This window comes from Larus michahellis, chromosome 15, assembly GCF_964199755.1.
Source record: "Larus michahellis chromosome 15, bLarMic1.1, whole genome shotgun sequence".
In the NCBI taxonomy this organism is placed as follows: domain Eukaryota; kingdom Metazoa; phylum Chordata; class Aves; order Charadriiformes; family Laridae; genus Larus; species Larus michahellis.
The window spans coordinates 13,018,265-13,034,248 of NC_133910.1; the positions used below are offsets into that span (position 1 = coordinate 13,018,265).

The 15,984-nt window shown below is 56.5% G+C and overlaps 1 protein-coding gene across 5 annotated transcripts in view; it reads left to right on the plus strand.

The window, feature by feature from the left end:
- Positions 1-15,984, plus strand: part of RALGDS (ral guanine nucleotide dissociation stimulator) — a 64,754-nt gene that overhangs the window by 41,927 nt on the left and 6,843 nt on the right. For 4 of the 5 annotated variants that reach the window (XM_074609034.1, XM_074609029.1, XM_074609030.1 and 1 more), the window contains exons 2-9: positions 12,161-12,271; positions 12,800-12,993; positions 13,382-13,456; positions 13,630-13,823; positions 14,229-14,350; positions 14,506-14,721; positions 14,852-14,955; positions 15,310-15,394. In XM_074609034.1, the coding sequence (XP_074465135.1) occupies positions 12,161-12,271; positions 12,800-12,993; positions 13,382-13,456; positions 13,630-13,823; positions 14,229-14,350; positions 14,506-14,721; positions 14,852-14,955; positions 15,310-15,394 (1,101 nt within the window). Of the gene's footprint in view, positions 1-11,535; positions 11,665-12,160; positions 12,272-12,799; positions 12,994-13,381; positions 13,457-13,629; positions 13,824-14,228; positions 14,351-14,505; positions 14,722-14,851; positions 14,956-15,309; positions 15,395-15,984 lie in introns of those variants that run through there. The other variant, XM_074609032.1, reaches the window with a different exon arrangement.

Sequence of the window (15,984 nt, forward strand, 5' to 3'; positions counted from 1 at the left end):
TCACTTGCATAGCTTGACAGCAGTGGGTTTGTTTTCATTGCACGGTTGGTATTTCGATGAGCCCTGCTGTCAGAAACACGCTGGGATGGGGCAGGGCATCTGCCCGCTCCGCGCGTGGGGTGCTGGGTGCCCGTGGAGCGGGGCCGGTGGCCACGGCTGCCTGGCGAGCCGAGCCCCGGGGTCGGCAGAGGCAGGATGGAGGTGGCTCCAGCTGCCAGGCACCACCCGAGTCCTCCGAGCTGACAGGGGAGGAAAAAACTTGCTTTAACTTGCAAACAGAGCAGATTGGAGAGGAAACTCATCGGAGGCAACTTCATCTGGAATGCTGAGGCATTATTTTTAGAGCGGCTTTTCTGTCGGCTAACCACACTTTAACAAACAGCAGCTGAGCTGAGGGCCTGTGTGGAAACCTGCTTTTCAAAGGGTTTTGCTACCCGTCTTACCAGAACTTCTTTTCATGCGATGGAGCAAAACCACGCGGCCTTTCCCTGCTCTTTGCAGTGGTCGGGTCTCCATGGAGACTCGCAAGCCGAGAGCTGTGCGAGGCTCCCCACTCCGGCCTCCAGCGTCCTCGTTTGTGAAATGATGTGTTTGGTTTGGGTTGGCTTCTTAGAGTTGGAAGTAATTTCAGGAAACCATCGTTTGGCCACGCTGGGCAAAGCGAAGCACGTTGCCCGAGACTGGCAGGGTCAAAACTCAGCTGCGGGAAGTGAACGAGGATGCTGAAGCGCGCACCTTCGCGTGGTAGCGGGGTTCGAGTCCCAAACCTCACCTTCCAGTTTAGGGCAAAACCCCAGGGATTTTGTTCAAAGACACTTGCCTAAAAGGCTCAGCGGGTGGCCTGCTGCTGGCTAGGTCTGGCCCTGTGCATCAGAGCAGCAGCAGAGACAGTGATCTGCGGGCACTGGAGGATGTGGGGGGTGTTAACTGGGGCCGATGGTGTCACCCCCATTCCTCCAATGCTGCAACCCCAGTGATAACTGCAGGCTTTTCAGAGCAAGGCCAATGCTTGGTTTGGTTTATCACCTTAAAGCAGCCCAGCTTTTCTCCAAACGTTGCTATTTGTTTGCTTTTGGTTCTCTTTTTTTAATGGATATTTGGTCCCAGCTGCAGTTCTGCTGGTCGGGACCCCTTGGCCGGATCCCCGCGCTGAGCAATGCGGCGGCGGTGCCCGTTGCTGGTGACTGTCACTGGGATTACTGGGTTTCTAGATGATGCCGTTTACTAGATTCAGTCCCAGTTGCGACAGTGGGAACTGGCATTAAGACGGGCCAGGCTGGTCCCTCCCTCGCAGCACGCTGGGGGTGACTCAGAGCGTAGCTATGGCTCACGCCAGTGTCATAACAAACACGTATTCCCTGAGGTGCTTCTTGGGGAGGGGGGGGTGTCCCACAAACTCCATCTCTCCCGGTCCTCATTCCTATGGATTTCAGCATGTTCCTCAGCAAAACTCGGCTGTGAGAGGATGGGGCTGTTTGAGGCTTGGCCTGTCTTAGTCCAGGCAACGTCAAAGGAAAGGAGCCGGGAAGGAAGGTGGGCACCTCTGCCCCCTTCACACTGTTGTTGCCCCATGGTCATTGTGCACATCATCGTGCCCCCAAAGCATTTTAAATGGGAGGGCGAGCTGCAGGGATGCTCAGCTGCGGCTGGTGATCCCGGAGGATGAACGGGGCAGGGTGGCAGGAACAGACGAGTCGGGGTGGGAGCGTGCCTGTGCTGGCTCGCCAAAGTGCCATGGCCAGGGGGATCAGGCTTCCTCGGGTGGTGTTTCACCTGCCATGAAAGAGCATGAGGGAACGCTTGCCTGCAGACGCCTGCAGTGACCCAGTGATGGGCTGAAATCCCAATGCCCGATGTGCCCGAGCAGATGCAGGTGCGCTGCTGCGGATGCTGGTATGTCTCGTCATCAGCCATTGCTGGAGAAGGGCTGTGTCTTCGGGAGAAAACATGGTCCCACAAGTCTGTGCTGAATCAGGGTCGGTGGGAAGGCGGAACAGCCCTGCGGGCAGCTGCTTGCTCCCTCCCTGCCACCCCCGGGGTCCAGCTGCCTGCAGGTCCCACTCTGGCTGATGCTTGGACGTGGTCCACGGCAGGACCCTCACCTGCAAGTGCAGGGCTGAGGGTGCGAGGTGGGAACTCATCCCACCACCCTGGCTGCCCGCGCCCTGCCTGGACCCACGTTCCTCGTACCACAGCCGCTCTCCACCCTCTGGATGTGCAGGATCCGGCACACCCAGCTCTCAGGGCAGGGCTTGGGTCCAAATCTCACTGCTTGGGTTCCCGGTGTGCATGTTCAGGCACTTGACAACAGCTGGATTTTTTTTAAATTTTTTTTTCAGTTGTTTTCTCCCCAAAGGTGCCAATTAAACTTAAGCTCTCAGTTGCTTTAGCTGTGGAAATCAGACTTAGTTGACTGAGCATCCTGATTGCAGGCCCCCCAGGTGTCGGCTTGTCGACTCCTGCCCCTGTACCTGCTTGTGTAGCACCTCCTGCCTCGTGTACACCTATTTGAGTAATGCTCTGAAGGTGAGATTTTCTTGATTACAAAGCAAAAGTGCTTGCTCTTCCCCCATCCAGCTTCCCACAGGCGCCCCGGGGAGGGGAACAAGTAGGGGGTCCATGCAAGAGGAGAATCTCTCCCAGCCCTTCCCCGGAGCGAAGGGGATGCCCTGAGACCCGCAGCTGGGATGCGGTGGGACACGCTGGGGTGGTGGGTGTCAGGAGAAGGCTGGGATCAGCCGGGCTGAGCTCGGCGCGGGGCAGCCCGGGAACACACCGGCAGCAAATGGAGGGCTCCTACGTCATCCCGGCCGGGGTGGGAGTCGGGCGCGAGGGACACGGCCGCAGAACAAAGGCTGGCATTTATTGCTCCCGTCCTTTCACCGGCAGCCCCTCGCTGCCTCCCCGCGCTGGATTGTTCCTGCATTTTCTCTGCTTCAGCTGTTTACTGGGTCACCCTGATGCAGACACGCACACAAAGAGCGAGCCATCCGGCGAGGCTGTGCCTCTGCCACCGGCACCACGAGCCCCTCTCCGGCCCCGGAGCACAGTGGTGCCATTGAACCGGGCTGGGAGAGAGCCCGAGCCTCTGCCCCGGGGTCAGGCTGGGCCGGGGGCATCCGGAGCCCCCCCGGCATCCTCCTCTGCAGAGACTGGGGAGACGGGATTTTCGGGAGAGGGACCCGAGAGGTCTGGGCTTGTCGGCTTTGCCCACGCTTCCATCGCACCAGCTTTAAACAGAGGGAATGCGAGTTGACGTAAGGCAGTGTAAACACATGGGTGGACACATTTATTTCTCGAGGGCTTATTTTGGTTCAGCTTATCTAGAGGATGTGTCTGAGCTAAATCGAAATTAACCTTGTTCAAATTGAAACGCAGGGTGACGGCACAGTTACCGTAAGCCAGACTGCAGCCAGACAGGGCCGTGGCTTTTGGGCAGCCTCCAGGGTGTCCATCCCAATCTGTGCACCGTCAAAACGGCAGAAAGACAGGGCTCTGCTTTCTCTTCCCTCTGTAAGCTACAGCAGGTGAGTTAGTGCCTAGGCAGTCGTTTACAGCTTATCCAGCCTGCTCGGGAATGGTGTGTGGTGAAGGTCCCTGGGAATGCTGGCGTGGGGCTGGCGGGATGGTTCAGCCCAGCACAAGGAGCTGAAAGCCGCCTCCTGATGTTTTGGGCTGATGTTTTACGCCTGGCATTTGCTGGAGCCGTGGTTGTTGTGCTGCTGTTTCTGCATATTCCACAGGCCTTGCTGGTGCCGCAGGTGTGTGCCCAGGTGTGAGCTTCGTACATGCGGGTCAGGTACGTGCTACGGGGGAGGTTTGACAAAAGAAGGTGGGTTTAGAGCGGCAGATACTTCTTACAATTAATTTTTTGGCTGGCTGGACTGGCACGTGGGCTACGAGCTGAGAGCAGGAGAAGATTTATTCAAGGCTTTGCGTCTCTGAGAATGTGAAGACTGGACTTTTGGGGTAGATGAACTCACTAGCTTGCAGGTGCTGATACGTGCGAGGGACAAGCACTGCCCTGGAGTTGCAACAACGGCCAAGCCTGTGAGTTCTGGTTAGCACGTGTAAAGACATAGCTGGCATTTCAGGAGCGAGCGTACCAGTTGGTTTCAAGGTACGTCAGCTCTGAACGCCAACCTCATCGCCATCCCTTTCCAGATACATACAGCAGTATTTCGTGCCGCAGAAATAACACGCCTGGGGTAAAAGGGCCCAGATTCAGCAGTGGAATCAATAGGGTAACACTAGATCAGGAGGGCTTGAACCGTACCCCTTTGGGACACGCACCTGCTTTTCTTTGCATTTGAACAGGGCACTGTAGAGCCGTCGTGTTGCATGTGACTTACGGGTGGTACTGTACACACACACACACAATCCATTTTTGAACTTGTTTCCATTATGCTTTTTGCAGATTTTTCTGTTCCATCTTGGTAAAATACAGACCTTTGTTCTGAGCTGAAATGACTTACTATGAACCACTCTATCTTTATTTAACCTTACAAAGCAATATGTATTAATTTTTTATACGCCAGTTTTCACCAGTCATGTCGTTATGGTTTCACTTCCAGTAATTACGCTCCGGGCTCTAGGCGAGTTTGTAGCGGAGCAATTGCTCTGTAAGCGAAGGCCAGCTGCGTCCCTCGTAGGCAAGCCTGACGCTGTGTAGGCGTTGGCGCTGAGCATGGATGCTGCCGAAACGCACGCCGAAGCGCTCACGAACACAAAGCTAAGGACTGTGGAGCAAGAGCTAGAACTGCTGTGTCGGCGGGATCTTTTTTCCATCAACTTAGAGAGGAAGCAAAACCTGCTGCACTCAGTTTTCTTCTAACCTTCAGCAGCCTGCAAAGGGAGCCCATCCCAGCACATCCCCTGCTAGGAAACACGAGGGAAGTCCTGCGCCGGTGGTGTTCTCACATAGGATGCGAATGTCTAGAGGTGCTGGTGGTCTTTTCTACTCCCGGGTGTAGGAAACACAGGGTTTGGAATTAAACAGTCATCTCTGGCATCTGTGGCACTGTCAGTTGCAGATTAAGTTTGTTTTTCCCTGGGGAGTCTCTGCAGCAAGGCCGATCCCCCAGCGCCAGCATTAGCCCCTGCGTCAGGGGGCCTGATCCTGCCCCTTGGGGGCCGGGAGGCGTGGAGTGGACACGGAGCGACTTTGCAGATCTTCGACTCTTGGTTTCCAGACCATAAAAAGAGCAAAAAAGTCTCTATGTGTGAGAAGGCTCTTAGTTTTCTTTAAAAGCAAAACAAAAGCAAACGGGGGAGGAATCCTGTGTATCTGCTCTGTCTCTTTTCTGGACCCGAGCGCTGAGCTCCTAATCCTCGCTCCAGCCACTGACTCACTGCGTGCGAGTCACAAGATGCCTTTGTAACCGATCCGCCAGCCGCTGCTTTCTCTTATTCCTAAGCTGCGAGGGTGGAGGAGGCTGCCTTTTAATATTGTCTCTAACCCCTCTGGGTTACGGACCCAGGATCAGACCTGCTGCCAACCTCGGGCAGCCTCAGACCCCGAGGGGGGAGGTGTAAAATCCCCACAAGAGGGGTGACGTGTCCCCTCCCTCTGCCCCGTCCCGTTGGGTGATGCACGGCCCCGGGGCTGTTCCCCGCGGGTGCTGGGTGCAGCTTTCCATGGCTGAAACACCTGAAGCAGAGAGAAAGCGGAGCTCAGGGTGTCAGGAAAGCGCGGGTGCAGAGCCCAGCAGCTGATGGGGCGAGAACAGGCTCTCAGCTGTCGCCGCTGTCTTGGTGTCCTGGCAAAAACACCCCCTTTTCATAGCGGGTTTAAGTTTAGCTTCTGGCCCTTTTTCTGTTCTTTTCCTGTTTCCCCCCTTTGTCGCTGTGTTTTAATGGGCTGTTGGAATCGGTCCTGGTTTGAGGCGGCTCTGGGCAGGCAGGCAGGAAGGCGGAGAGTGCTGAAAAGCCAAAGGAACCACGTCCATCTGCCGAACAGCCCTGCACAGGGAGCAGTGCCCAGGGCAGGGGGCAGCCGAGCTGCCGCGGGGGACTCGAGCTCTGTGGGCAGCAACAGGAACGCGGCTCGGTGGGAATGGAGACAGCGGGACGTCAACTTGCCCGAGGCCAGCGTTGGCTGGAGAGAACCATCGTACCCCAGTGCCACCACGGCCATTGCTGGGATGGTGTTGGGGAGCAAGAGTGCTCCTGCCCTCCATGGGGCTGCTAGTCCAAAGCACGTGCCGTGGGTCACCGGGGTAGGCGAGCGCCAGCACGGGGCACCTTTCATTCCCCTGAACACAGCGGGTATTCGGCAGCTTCCTCACTGGCCTTGGGTAGTCTCTGTCACCTTCCTGAGCGCAGCCTGGGGAAGGAAACTGCTGAAGAGTGTGCGGAGTGGACGGGACGATCGTGACCGGCGGAGCCGTGAGGGAGCATCCACTGTGGGGCTTTTTGCCTGGAAGTCCCCGTGAGGAAGGGTGTTGTGCTGCGTGCACTTATTTTGGATGCGTAGGACAGACGGTACTTCTGCTTTTGCGGTCTTTATCTTTGCTTCACGGAACTGCAGTTGTTTTCCTTTCACTAGATGGGGGTGGCTTTTTTCCTGTTTCCTTTTACATAAAGCCCTACGCTTCGGTTGACATAAGAGGCCCCAAAGCGGCTGCAGTTCGTTGCATGGGTTCGGGATTTTCTCCCAGGAGTGAAACGAAAGTTAATTCGGGGTTTGTGTCAACTGTGGAGGACGTGGTCCTTGGTGGAGCCGGTTCCTTTCATTTCTGGAAAGGCCCGTTTCCCGTTACCGGTGGGAAGGGGTTGTTCTGAGAAGGGACTGGGGATTGCAAAGACCAAACCCCACTTTCTGTTTCTGGCTTTACCAGCTTCCTTCAAGTCCTTTCAAACTTGTGCAAACACGGAGCTTCAATGCGAAACTCCTGGTGATGTCCCTGAGGCTCCGCTCTGCCTTTTCTTGTCTCATTAGCCAGCGAGAGTGTTAATTCCCAAGTGACGCCGGTTCCCAGCTTCCCATGGGCAGGGTTAGCGTCTGCTTCTCTCTCGTGGCTGGTAGCAACAGCCCTTGAAATCACAGTGCAGAGATGCTGTGGGTGCCGTGTTGTACCTGTCTGTAGAACAGGCGTTTTGTGTAGCCCAGCCGAAAGGGAACAGAGCAACACGAACATCTTGATCTTTAAACCAGCTGTTGTCCAGGGAGCATCAGTAAAAGCACTTTAAGCAGTTTTGCCTCTTCCACGTGTGCTGAAATTAATACCTTTTTCCAATCACAGTTCATTATTTTGTGTCTTTGGAGGCCAATGTGCTAACCCAGGGCACGTGGGACCAGAGCGCTTAAGTCCTGGTAATTGTTGGATAATTGTCTGTGTGTAACGTGCAGGGATGCTGTCATGCTCACACTTAATCCCGTACTTTGCTCCTGTCTTACTAAAACCACCTTTGTGACTGATCTCAAACACTTTCTAAAATGCAGATCCCTAGCCAATATTTTGCTTTGCTGCTTGGCTTTCGCGTTTTCCCCTCCCTTCAGCCGGCGAGAAGAGACGAAGGCCGATTCCCTGCTGCTCTCTGCCTGGCTCCTGCGAGGGTCCCTCGCACCGCAGCCCTTCCTCCAGGCTCGCAAACCTTGGCTACGTCTTAGAGCTCGTTATTAAAGCTCCATGTGAAGACGTGGGGTTCGGCACCACGCCGTGTACTAGAACATTCACCAGAGAGTAGAGGAGTTTATTGCACGGAGCAGGAATTCCTCCCCGGTGTAGTCACCAATGCTTTGAACTCTCCGTGGGGAGCTCGCTCACGCAGCCCGGGGCTATCTGCACTTGGAAGAGGCCCTCTCTAAAACCAGGCGAGCCATCTGGTGCAGACCTCCAGTTTCATATTTCAGGGGATGAACTCCCGCAGAGTTCACTTACGGCTGCTTTTGCAAAAGCCTCCGACTCTGCAGAATTGGGCGTCTCATACCCCTAAGTTAAACATGTGGTTTCTCCTTGTGCCCCTCCATCGAGAGGCCTTTTCCTGCTGTATGGAGAGGAGCAGGATTGCACACTGAGCTGGAGAAATCATGGTCAAATGTTCATTTTCTATGTCATCCCTTTTGTGCTGCCCATCTTGGAGTGCGTTGGATCTCACTTTCCGGGGTGCGGAGTCTGTTCTGTATGAGTTTGGTGGAAGGTGTCAATGCCGTAACCGTCGACGTGCTCAAAGTTAGTGCTTTCACAGAAAAGCTTTACTGGATCTTGTTGCAGCCATTTAAAGCGCTGTCAGGGGCTGCTGGACGCATCTCTCCTACCACCGCGATGCAGCAAGCAGAAGGGACGTTCAGCTGTATCTCTGCCGTGGTGCGGTGCTCAGTTATTCAGGTTGAACCACTGATGGAGGAGGATTTGCACGCGGGTGCTGGGCTGTGGTGGTGCTGGCTGAGGCCCGACTCGCTTTCCCTTCTGTTGTGAGGGGCAGAAAACTCTAGCAGATGTGTAGGGCAGGCAACGGGGAGCTGTAGTGGTAATATTTACCCACACTTGTCTGTCAGAGCTCTTTAGAGACTATTTTGAAGACATTCGTCTTTGGTTGACTTGCTGGAAACCCTTGTGTGCGTGCCAGACTTAGGATCGCAGGGTCCTTGGTGGCCAGCACGTACGTAAGTCACAGGCCGAGGTTCTGTGTCTCTCCCTGCCCTGCTCCCACCCCGTGTCTCCTCGTCTGCGAAGGCAGAAACGTGCGTTTGGGGCAGGTGTTGGAGTGGGACTTCACTGGCTCCGTCCTCCTGCTGCTGCTTTTTGCTTCGTTGGTTTTTAACCAACATGTGCGGAATGCACAATCAGCGTCTTGGAGAAGCAGCGGTAGGAAAGAGGAAGCTCACGCAGAATATAAATAGCCAAATTTTAAAATGTACCAGTGTAGCAGCTCGCCTGGCTCTTGGCATGAGCCTGGCTGAAGACTGCTGGGAAGCCGCGTACTTCGTGTGTGGTTTGCAAAGGGGGAACTTTGGGGGATATCGCACAAGTCAGCAAGACAAAAAATGAATGAATCTGACAGTTTTGAATATGGGAAGGAAACAAAATTTGCGTCTACGCACATCAAAATTGGGTGTATCCGCTGCACGTGACACGAAATACAGAGTGAAAACCCCTGCACGGTTACGGCAATACTTTCCACTGTAGTTGCACAGCAGCTGCCAATGATTCATGGGTTGATCCTGGGACATTTTGTCCTCCCGTATGATTTGATTTCTTTATTAATTTAATTGCATCTCCCCCAACATCAGATTTTTCCTGGTATTTGTGCCTGGGGTTTACAACTGCCCGGCTAAATCTCTTTTCTGAGTTAGGCTGCACGGGGGTCTGGTCCCGCTGGACCCAGAGCTTTCCTCCAGCCCAAGGTCAGCCTAACGGGAAGATCCGCAGGGTAGGGCTGCTCGGCAGGTTGGGCAGTAAAGCCTGGGAGAGAGCACGGGAGGGCTGATGTGAAGCACCGTTGGTAGCGATCCCCCTTCTCTGTCACCGCCCCTTGGGCTCGCGCGCTCAAGAGGCATCTACTGCTGTCACTTCTGGAGGGCAGCACATAGCTGTGGGCACCAGCGTCTGGGGGTCTCTCAGGAGAAACTGGGAAGAGTTCCCACAGCTTTTCTTTCTTTTTGTTGGAAACGGCACCTCTAGCTGGAAGAAAGACAACTTGACTGACTTGGGCTCAAGTTAGGTACCATCACTGTAGGTGGCTGATCCAGACGGACGCGAGGTGTTGCCAGTGCCGGCAGCTCTCCCGAGGCCGTGCCAGGCCCTTGATTCCCAGCTGAGGTGTCTCTGCTTGTGGGGTCGGGGGTGACTCACCTGTCTCAGGAGCACCTCGTTCCTATGAATTTTGGTGGAGAGATTGAGAGGTGATGGGGGAGAAGCCCAGCTCTCTTGGCTCCTGGTGCCTTTAGCTGCACACCAAGCTCACCTTCCCCTCGCTCGTGTGTTTAAATGGCTTCGTCTTCCCTGCGGCCATGGGCGGCCGCTCTGGGGGTGCTCCCAGCGTGGACGTGACGTGGGGCTGCAGAGGAGTGGGGAGCGGGGTGGGCTCAGAGGTTTGTTCGTGCCACTGTTGGTGTTTGGGCCGGGTGGTGCCAACCATGGGGGCTCAGGGCTGCCAGCCCCTCTGCGCCTGGGCCAGCTGAGCTGGGGGAAACTAGCCTCAGATCTGCACTAGCCCCAGCAGCCAGCATCGTCAGGCCGGGGGGCTTATCCAGGCAGGAGGGAGATGTATTTTCATGTCACGGTGTCTATGAAGGCACAGGGCGTGCCGTGCTGCTGGGTGCCTTTTCCATTCTTGAAGTTCAGATCTGTCTATACTTGAACATAAATCTATGAACAAAAATGCTATAATTTATCCCAGGGCAAAGAACAAGAGGGGGCTGATGCAGACGTCCAGAAGGATGTCTGTCTGTCCACCACCCTGCACGGGTGCTGTCAGGGTTGGTCCGGAAGGCAGCGCAGCCCGGGAAGGACTTCCGATGTTCACAGCACAGCTGGAGTTAGGAGCTTCACACCCCCTCGAGCTTCAGCAAACCAAACCTCTCGGTAGCCTGGCACGAAGTGAGAGGAGCAGGTTCAGCAGAGAGCGAGGAAGAAGCCCAGTAACCCTGCCCAGGGGCATTCTCTGTCCTCATGCATTACAGCCATGAATGAGAGGCTTTTTAAAGCTTTCCCCTCACTCTTTGAGCTGGCTGCGGTTCCCTGCCTTAATTCCTTGCTCATATCACTTGACTTGAGCAGGGTATGATAACAGCCCGGTGACCGCTGCTGTGATGGTGACGATAAAGGATGGTTAAAGAGTGTGTTAGGTGCACATCAGCTCAGGGTCATGTTCAGCGTTGTCTGCTCAGTGTCTCTCGAGATGTGCAGCGTTGTCTGAAGCCGGGGCCCTGGGTACGGCCATTCCCATGTTCGTGGGGAGCAGTTTGGGAGGAGGATTTTTTGCAGGGAGCAGCGGCGCTCCTGGGGCTCCATCCTGCGTCACCCCATGGCAGCTTCTTCCCCGGCAAGCCCTATGTTGGTGCCGTTGCTCGGGGGTTTTGTGCTCCTGAGAGGCAGGTTGCAGGTAGAGCTGCGGGCTGGCTCTGGCCCCTGGCGAGCAGCATGTTACGCGGGGGGACTTGTCCCCGAGCCCCTGCGCCCCAGTGCATCATCACCTCCCCCCGCTAACCGGCTTACTGCTTTCGGGCATTTTCCCCATCTGCTGAGCAGTGGGTTTTGCCGCATGTTCCACTGCGTCCCACCATTTGGCGTGGGGGATGGAGGGTGGGGGAGATCCCCGCGGTGTTTAAAAGGATCTGAATAAATCCTCTTAAGAGAGGCGCTGACTCAGCAGAGCGTGGTGAGAGAGGAGGAGGAGGAGGGAGGAGGAGAGAACCGAATTATCCTTGTGGGGCTGGAGCAGCCACCAAGCCCCACGCTGGCACGCGGAGCACAAGAAGCATCCCCTCTTTCCTCACCGAATTTTAGATTGTCTCCATCTCCCTAGAGCAGAAACGTGAGACTCGTAGCTCGGGCTGTGACCCGGAGGTGCCTGTCCCCAAGGGTGCAGGGTCCTGTCCCGGCTGTGCCCGAGCCCACCCCAGTGCCGCTCCCTGAGGTTTCCCCCCAGTGTTGAGCTCCTCCCTTGGATTTCTGCCTTGTGCGCGTGGCCAAAGCTCATGGGCGGCTCGGTTTCATGGTTAGTATTTATTACCGAAGGTGCACTGAGGTGCTCAGTTCCCGCAGGGGCAGATTACCGAGATTATGGTCAGACCGGGCGGCAATGTCACCTTATGGGAAAGGCAAAGGCTTGGGGAGGGGGAAGCAGCCAGGGCTGGGTGTGGGGGTGCCACCCGCCCCCTCGCTGCCTGGCAAGGGGTCCCTGCTCTGCTCGGCGCCTGGCGCTGCGGCGGTTTGCAGAAGGGCTGAGACGCAGAGGCAGGGGACACGGAGCAGACTGAGAGCGGCTTCCCGAAGCCTTGGCTCTGCCTGTGTGCAGGCTCAGGTGGGCCCAGGGTTAATCTGGCCGGGAGGACTGGTGTCGCCTGGTTTGCATTTCTGAGCAGGCAAGGGAGACTCTCGCTGCCTGCCAGCTGTTGCCTTTGGCTTGCTGAGATGCCTCGTATGAGCCGCAAGAGCACCTCTGCCACACTTCACCCTCCTTATCTCATGGTGTATCTTGTCCTCCCATGCAGAGCTCCACACAGGAGATCGGAGAAGAGCTGGAGGATGGTGTGATCTACAGCATATCGCTCCGGAAAGTGCAGCTCCATCACACGGCCAACAAAGGGCAGCGGTGGCTGGGGGTAAGCTGGGCACTCCACCAGCCTGCTGCCACGGGGCGTTCTCAGATACACCCTGCCAGAGGTGTGGTGACCTGATGCCAGGGCTTGGCAGGGTTGATCCCAGCCCATGTACTGCCCTCTTCTCACTGCCCCGTACGCTCCTGTCCTGGGGGGTCCCTCCACGCCTTATCTGGGAATCATGTATTTATTTGGGAGCACCTGCTGGCCTCTGCCCCATGGGAAAGGGCACGGGGGAAATGAGCTGAAGCCCCATTTTGCAAAATAGGGTAACCCTGATTTACATCTAGATTTTTGGCAACCTTGAGACCTTTCCTGGGATTTCCCAAATGCTCAAGTCTTCTCAGCTGCGTTACTGGTATTTGGTGTCAGAGGAGACCCAGCTTCCCCTTCCCCAGGCCCAGGCACTGTAGGGGGTCTCTGTGGTCCCAGCCTAGACCCAAAAGCAGCTTGCAAAGCTGGTGGGACTGCATTGCGCTTGAACGTGCCTGTCTTCATCCAGCCCCCTGACTTCTGCTCTTGTCCCGGCAGTTTGAGAACGAGTCGGCCTTAAACCTCTATGAGACGTGTAAGGTGCGGACGATAAAAGCTGGGACCTTGGAGAAGCTGGTGGAGTACCTGGTCTCAGCCTTCAAGGGCAATGACTCCACCTACGTCACCATCTTCCTGTGCACTTACCGGGCCTTCGCCACCACCAAGCAAGTGCTGGACCTGCTGCTTAACAGGTGAGGCTGCCCTGAGCCCCGAAATGCAGCTGGGGGTGGCCGCTGTCTGAGCCCCTTTGACCAGGAGAGTCCCAGCATCTTCTGCTGCCATGCCTTGGAGGGCTGGTGGGCTTCTCCGACCCCATCAGCATGAAGGTTTTGGGGTAGGGCAGGGAGGACACAACTTCCCAGTGAGCTGGAGCGCTTCCAGTTGGTGCCCCGCTGCAAGGTGGCCAGTGCTGGCTGCTTCCCTCTTCCGCTAACACAGGGGCCGTGGCAGACCAGGGGAGCAGGACAGTACAGGAGACGTTCATCCTGACCCCCTGGTAGAGCGGAGGGTGATGTGGAGGGAGCTCTGAGACACAGCTGAGTCCAGGATGCTCACTGCCTCCTCTTTGTGCCCCACCAGGTACGGCAAACTCCACGTGCAGGCAAATGGGGACCATGCCAGGCACGCTGTGGACGAGAGGATGGAGCTGAAGAAGTAAGTCTGTGGCTGAACAAGATGGGTGGCTCTGATGGTAGCTCTTTGGTTCTCGTACAAAGGCATGTGCTGTCCCAGGGGTGCTTCTGATGCCTGGGGCTCCAGGTGCACGCGGGTTTCTCCTGGCACCCAATTCTCCTGCAGGCTTGCCTGAGTTTCCCCCCTTCCCACAGCACCATCTCCTCCATCCTGGGCGCCTGGCTGGACCAGTACTCAGAGGACTTCCGCAAGCCCCCGGACTTCGCTTGCCTCAAGCAGCTCATCTCCTACGTGCGCCACAACATCCCCGGCTCGGACCTGGAGCGCCGAGCCCGCATCCTACTGGCCCAGTTCCAGCAGCAAGAGCAGAGCGAGTCGGAGGCGGAAGGTGGGGTCCTTTCCCTGCTTATGGGGGTTGTTTGGGGCTGCAGGGGGAGGGAGTGCAACTGGTTGGCATCGAGGGTCTCCAAAACCTTGGGTCTCGCCGTGGGGCCGACCCTCATAAACCCTGCCCGCGTTTACATGGAGGTATACTGGGAAGCTAATCCAACTGCACCAGAAGTGGGATCTCTAAATGGATTAGCTAATCTGCCTTTAATCCTCTGCAGACACTTGTGCCCAGGTTTAAAATGACCGTCCTTTTATCTGAGCCTCGTTTCTCGAGGCGTGAAGCCAGATGGGAATTAAGAGCCTGGGAGGTGGGATGTGGTGTCGGCAGGGGGCTGGCGTGGGTCAGGGTGGGCCCCGGCTGGCGGCAGCGATGCGGGGCTCAGCTTTGCGCCGTCTCTCATAGCTGTGGACCACGGCGGCTGCACCTTCCAGCTGGTGGAGGAGAACGGGGTTGGGGACGGGAAGCCGGATTTCCTCTCCTTCTCCCCAGAGATGGTGGCAGAACAGTTCACGCTGATGGATGCTGTGAGTATTCATTCGACAGCCGGGTCGATGGTGCTCTGCCCGTCTGCTACCTACCGCTCTGGGCACAGGCTGTCTCTTCCCTTCCACCTTTTCCTCCTGGCCCGTTCCCTTCCCAGGGCCCCAAAGAGACCCATCTCCATCCCTTTATCTTCCAGGAGCTGTTTAAGAAAGTGGTGCCTTACCACTGCCTGGGCTGCATCTGGTCCCAGCGAGACAAGAAAGGCAAAGAGCACCTGGCGCCCACCATCCGTGCCACAGTCTCGCAGTTCAATAGTGTGGCCAACTGTGTCATCGCCACGTGTCTCGGAGACCGGTCCCTGAAGCCGCAGCAGAGGGCTAAAGTGGTGGAGCGGTGGATCGAAGTGGCTCGGGTAGGACAGCCCACCATCCTGCTCCCCTCCCACCCCGGCCCAAGGGCCGAGGGTTTGTGTTGTGTGAATCCCAGCAGATCCTTGGGCTTTTTTTGATGCTGAGTCTTGTCTTCCCCTTGTCTCCCCCCAGGAGTGCCGCATCCTGAAGAACTTCTCCTCCCTCCGAGCTATCCTCTCAGCTCTGCAGTGCAACGCCGTTCACCGGCTGAAGAAGACCTGGGACGAGGTCCTACGGTAAGCAGTGCCTGCTGGGCTTCTGTAGCCATGGGGAAGTTTCAAGGGGGAGGTTGTGGTGTGGCCCTTGAACGTGTAGATGGGATCATCTTGGCTCCACCGTTGCCTCTTGGAGTGTGCCCAAAACCCAGGGACCAACATAAGGGGTCAGGGACCTAAGGAGGGTGAGGAAATAGAAGCACCACGATCTCCTCCTCCTTTCCGTGCGAAACACCCTAGAATAGACCCCAAAAGCAAGGCCCTGCTGGAGCTGTGAGCATGGCGGGGGTCCTTTGGGTGAGCAGAAGAGAGCCCAAGGAGGAGACCCCAGGGTGGCACCATTGCTGACTTATCCCCGTGTTTCTCCCTGAGCAGGGAGAGTTTCCGCACTTTCCACGAGCTCTCCGAGATCTTCTCTGACGAGAACAACCACTCGCTGAGCCGGGAGCTTCTCATTAAGGTATGGGGAAGCGGCACCCGGGTCGCCCTGTCCCCGGTAGGGAGCTCGGGCTGATGCTGGCAGCAGTTTCTGCCCCAGCCCTGGCAGCGCCGCCGGGGTTGCTGGTGTGGGTGCAGGCAGGGCCTGCTGAGTTTGGGGAGCAGGCAGGGATTTCGCGTCAGGCTGGGCTTTCTGCTTCTCCGCCCAGATGTCGTCATTGCCTGAAGCTTGCAGAGCAATTCAGCAAGCAGAGATAAGCAGGGGGATAGGATCCAGTGCACCAGGTGACGGCTTCTCCCCAGAGGCAGCTGCATTTTAACAGCTCAGTGCAAAGTCCTCTTGATTTCAGGTGGGGTTTTAGGGTTCATGAAAGGCTGCAGGAAAAACGTCCTTCCTCCCAGTGGAACCTCTCCGTGGCTTCCCAGCCTAGCTCCCGTTTGAGGGCTGAGAGGACACAAAATGCAAAAGGGAACAAAACATCCCATTGAGGAGCCATTTATACAGAGCTGGAAATGGGAGCAGCAGTTCCTATTCACTAAGCCTCTCCTCCCTGTGGGCCGCAGCTCAGCTGTGATTTCCTCCTCGTCCCCTCATCCCTCTTTCCCTCTACA